The following is a 5,115-nucleotide window of genomic DNA, read 5'->3' on the forward strand; positions in this document are numbered from 1 at the left end:
AAAGGTGAACATGAACAGAAGTGGCCTGGTGCTCAGCTTTGGACTGTCAGTTTGATGCGAGGACTAAACAGGAAGCCCCTCAACCACAAACCACGAAATCTTCCGTCTCCGAGCTCATCACTGACGTGGTCCCTTCACCATTTTGTCTGTGATGTACAACAGACTAACACACACTGCTGCTAATTCCCCAGCTAACCTTTGAATTCTCTTTACAGCAATTGATGGACTTGCAAGACACCATTTAGGCGCCATGTCATATATCCATGTGTGCCCAGTTCTATGTAGTTTTGTGGATGCAGTTGTGTATATAATGTCTAATGTGTTTAATCTAATGTGTGTGTGTGTGTGTGTGTGTGTGTGTGTGAGAGAGAGAGAGAGAGAGAGAGAGAGAGAGAGAAACAACACAACCCCAGAATGACCTGTATTAATTATGCAGTTTGCAGCAACAAATGACACCATCAGCAAAGAGGGGATACAACACTGAATATAACCACACTGTAACAAAATTTACTTTTTTAAATGATTAAAAAAATCATTTAAAAATGGCTAAACTGGGTAGATAAGGGTGCAAAATATGCTTCAAAACAAAACAAAAAAACATCAACAACAATGGAATGCAATAATGTTCAAAAATGGCAGGAAACAGGGAAGTATCTGTAGATTGATGAGGTTTAGTATAGTTTTATTATTGAGTAAGCGCCCTTGTGTGTGTGTGTGTGTGTGTGTGTGTGTGTGTGTGTGTGTGTGTGTTTTGGGGGGGTTTTTTTTGTCTATTAACAGTCTAGAGCTTTACAGGAGAGGAGTTTGAACCTGAAACTTCATACATGACCTCAGTATGGTCTCTTCTCTGAGTGATCAGTACATGCATTGGTGACCGCTACAGAGGTCAAAGGTCGGATCTGACAAAGACAGCTCTGTATGACTGAAAATGCACAAAAACACACAAGTTTAATATACTAACTTAGGAAGACATGCGAGGCCTATAAACTGGTGATGTAATATATGACCTTGGGGAAAAGGTCAAGGTCATACTGAAGGTCTTAAATCATCACAAATTTTCAATCCATTATAACTTAGAAAAGATAAACACAGTATTTTATAACAATCAGATAGGAACCCATATTAGTGATGTGACATTTGACCTTGAGTGAAAGGTCAAAATCATAAATCTTAGCTGCTTATCCGTAGGTGTAAATTACATCAAAACGCTTCCCCTGAATGCAAAACATCTGTGTTACATGACAGACTAAGCTCTTGTTACATTATGTATCATTTTAAGGCAAAATCAATGCAAGTTCATCTTCAAGTAGGCGCACAGTGAAACACAGAATCAGGTAACCATGCATACACTGGGCAACTATGTCCCTCTAATAAGGACTCTCTAGTTTTATTATTATTTTGCATATGATGGATCTATACTGTTCAGCCACAACATTAAAGAGTCCATTCTAGAGCAAGGAAGGAAGTAATAAGAGTTTGCATCTTCTTCTAGACAATATATTCACACAACATTTCATGGTTTTCTTAATCTCTTGCTGCTTGTGTCACACTCTCTTCTGCTTCTTCGCCTTCCTCTTGTCTTTGGACCGATCTGGGATTATTTCTAGAAGAAGCTGAAACGTGACATCAATGAGCTCCTGATAACATAGTGTGCTCTGCTGCTGCATGGTCAAGAGATGTGATCATCACAGTGGAGTTAAGTGAGAGTTCTAGTTACCTGGTGTGTTCTGCTGAGCTTTCTTCCTGAAATAGAAGAAGAGGCAGCAGTGGGGCGTGATGAGGATGAGGATGGGCAGACACCTCAGGATGTAAATGTACACTTCTGCCAGGGGAGCATCTGAAATTCATCCACAGAGACGGGTAATCTGACGACTGTTTTTTGCTCATGATATATTTTATGGAAACTGCTCGAACCCTGAAACAAAATCAGGCAAACGATCAGGAGTCTATTATGTAAAATTACTCTGGATTTTAACGAGTGTTTCATGTGCAGCTCTTCTAAATAAAAATGTATGATCATTAATACAAACTGGTTTAGCCTCCATAGCTTGCCAAACCAGTTACAACATGAGACGATCCATCACTGCAACAGCTTGTATGTGAGGCCTCTTGTGTTTTAGTCACCTACCATCAGCATTGTGGTGATCTGAGTCGACATAATCACTGCTCTCTAAGTCCATAACTGTGATCAATGTACCACGGCCTTTGATGAACACACAGTATGGTATCTCCATAAACACTCTGCAGATGTATCTTCCAGAATCACTTCTTCTTATATTTGGAAAACTCAGAGATGAACAGTTATTAGTGTCACTTTTCAGAGATCCTTGAGATTTATTCAGGAAGATTCTGATCTTGATTCTGGTTTCATTCTTCCACCAGTGCACTGTCGCTCGTTCAAACTTCTCCGTCCAGCAGCAGGTGATGTCTACTGTCTGTCCCTCCATGACAGAAACATCCGGACTCTGGATCACAACAAGTGTGCCCGATGAAACACCTGAGAAAAGACACACGGTGCAAAATTTTTATGGTAAGACATCCCAAATCAATTGATGATCACGAATCATGACTTCAGACGCTAAACCAGGAGATAAAAACATACACACGCATGTTTTTTGCATTTACACACAATACATTTGTGCTATGTGGACACTGATATACTGTAAATGTAATGTAGTAATTTAAGTCAGACACATTTATCAATTTCTGTTTGTCTTTACAGATTTAGCAGATCAACAAACTGAAACCAGCTTGTTTCAAATGTAAATAAAAATGTCTAAATTCTAGTTTTACGACATCTTTAGAACACATATATAATGAGGAAATTAATATTCAAGTGTTCTACATGCATTACTTGTTTGATCATTGGAGGCCGACGGCATTTACCCTCTGACGCCATCAATAAATGCAATAATTTAAAAATCTTTCAGAAATTCTGAGCACAAATTTCAACAAACAGACACCAGTGGCTATGACAAATATTAGAGTTTCAAGTCTAAATGCTAAATTTTGGAAACATGTTTGTGCAAATCATGAAATAAACCCCTTACTATAATCAATATCTCCCTCGCACATGTTCAGTTGAAGCCTACAACATTAGCTCAGAGACACAAATTCTAATGTCATGGTTTAGTCTTTAAATATTCTGTAACAGTTTCAAGAGACATTCATCGATTCCCAGCCATGATTGTTCCACTTCCAGGCAACGCTAGAATTCATTTAGAGGCACGTTCATCTGTTGAGCTCCTCTGTGTTAATGTTGGCGAGATCAAAACATCGACTAGGAAATGTTGTTTAGCTTAAATTCTAAAATCCGTCACAGCTTGAACAGTCTTTTCTGATTCCCCCCAAAAATACATATTTGGCTTTGTTGAAATTCAAATTGTAATATTAATATTAAAAGCACACAATTCTGCAGCTGTAAAGTGGAACTACTTAAAATATAATGACTACTCTTGTACTTACCCCAACATGAGTGGACACAGAGAGACATCAGTAGCAAACTGCTCAGTAGAAGCTCCATCATTTTAAATAGATTCACTGCTAAGGGTTAATACTTGAGCCTTTTAAGAGTTTCTCACAGTCAACACACCTACATCTAGGGGTGACTTCAAACAAAGGTTGAAAACCGCAACCTCTCTTCCTTCCCTTTCAGATGACTTGAAGCCAGCTCTGCCATTTTCTTTTTTTGTTCTGTGCAACCCTGGGTAACAACATTTTGTTTAATTTGTCAAGCAGACCTTCAAATGTGTCAAAAACCAAAACTGGATTAGTTTCTTCAGCAGATTAGATGATTAGATTCTGTTCCCTGTGTTTTCTTCCACTCCATTTTTTTTCTGTTGTTTGTCCCTTTGACTGTATATAAAGGATGAACGTAGCTTCTGGATCTGAAAAGCCAACATTGAAATGTCCTCAAACTGCATTCTTGCAAACAACCAGCAGGTGGCGACTCCTCTGGTTGCAAAGAGAAGCCTGATTTTATATGAGTTTATGAGAAAATAACTTCCTTTTCAATCGATTTGTAACCTCAGTAAACATTTTCTTAATGCGTTCATGGTCTCAATCACTAGTTTCAATCCATCAATCCTCCATTATTTCACCATGATATTCAGTTGTTAAATTATGGTCCCATTTAGAGTAAAGTGTGGGACTAACTTGTGACTGACAGGTCACTACTTCACTGCTGTTTAAACAGAATTTTAGTAATAATCTACCCTCGCTAAAATTTGGCATTTTATGTTCAAAAACACAAAACTCGTCACACATTCTGGAGTAAAGGTGAACATGAACAGAAGTGGCCTGGTGCTCAGCTTTGGACTGTCAGTTTGATGCGAGGACTAAACAGGAAGCCCCTCAACCACAAACCACGNAGAGATGTGATCATCACAGTGGAGTTAAGTGAGAGTTCTAGTTACCTGGTGTGTTCTGCTGAGCTTTCTTCCTTAAATAGAAGAAGAGGCAGCAGTGGGGCGTGATGAGGATGAGGATGGGCAGGCACCTCAGGATGTAAATGTACACTTCTGCCAGGGGAGCATCTGAAATTCATCCACAGAGACGGGTAATCTGACGACTGTTTTTTGCTCATGATATATTTTATGGAAACTGCTCGAACCCTGAAACAAAATCAGGCAAACGATCAGGAGTCTATTATGTAAAATTACTCTGGGTTTTAATGAGTGTTTCATGTGCAGCTCTTCTAAATAAAAATGTATGATCATTAATACAAACTGGTTTAGCCTCCATAGCTTGCCAAACCAGTTACAACATGAGACGATCCATCACTGCAACAGCTTGTATGTGAGGCCTCTTGTGTTTTAGTCACCTACCATCAGCATTGTGGTGATCTGAGTCGACATAATCACTGCTCTCTAAGTCCATAACTGTGATCAATGTACCACGGCCTTTGATGAACACACAGTATGGTATCTCCATAAACACTCTGCAGATGTATCTTCCAGAATCACTTCTTCTTATATTTGGAAAACTCAGAGATGAACAGTTATTAGTGTCACTTTTCAGAGATCCTTGAGATTTATTCAGGAAGATTCTGATCTTGATTCTGGTTTCATTCTTCCACCAGTGCACTGTCGCTCGTTCAAACTTCTCCGTCCAGCA

The 5,115-nt window shown here is 39.0% G+C and overlaps 1 protein-coding gene across 2 annotated transcripts in view; it reads right to left on the reverse strand.

The window, feature by feature from the left end:
- Positions 1 to 3,543, reverse strand: part of LOC103375745 (uncharacterized) — a 5,260-nt gene extending 1,717 nt beyond the window's left edge. Inside the window, exons 1-4 of one of the 2 annotated variants that reach the window (XM_008306062.1) lie at positions 3,466 to 3,496; positions 2,129 to 2,497; positions 1,718 to 1,837; positions 973 to 1,613 (exon numbers count right to left, since the gene is read on the reverse strand). In XM_008306062.1, the coding sequence (XP_008304284.1) occupies positions 1,525 to 1,613; positions 1,718 to 1,837; positions 2,129 to 2,497; positions 3,466 to 3,493 (606 nt within the window). In that variant the 5' untranslated portion in view covers positions 3,494 to 3,496 and the 3' untranslated portion in view covers positions 973 to 1,524. Of the gene's footprint in view, positions 1 to 972; positions 1,614 to 1,717; positions 1,838 to 2,128; positions 2,498 to 3,465 lie in introns of those variants that run through there. The other variant, XR_521243.1, reaches the window with a different exon arrangement.
- Positions 3,544 to 5,115: the final 1,572 nt, after the last annotated feature.

This window comes from Stegastes partitus, unplaced genomic scaffold (genome assembly GCF_000690725.1).
Source record: "Stegastes partitus isolate 25-593 unplaced genomic scaffold, Stegastes_partitus-1.0.2 Scaffold2842, whole genome shotgun sequence".
Classification (NCBI taxonomy): domain Eukaryota; kingdom Metazoa; phylum Chordata; class Actinopteri; family Pomacentridae; genus Stegastes; species Stegastes partitus.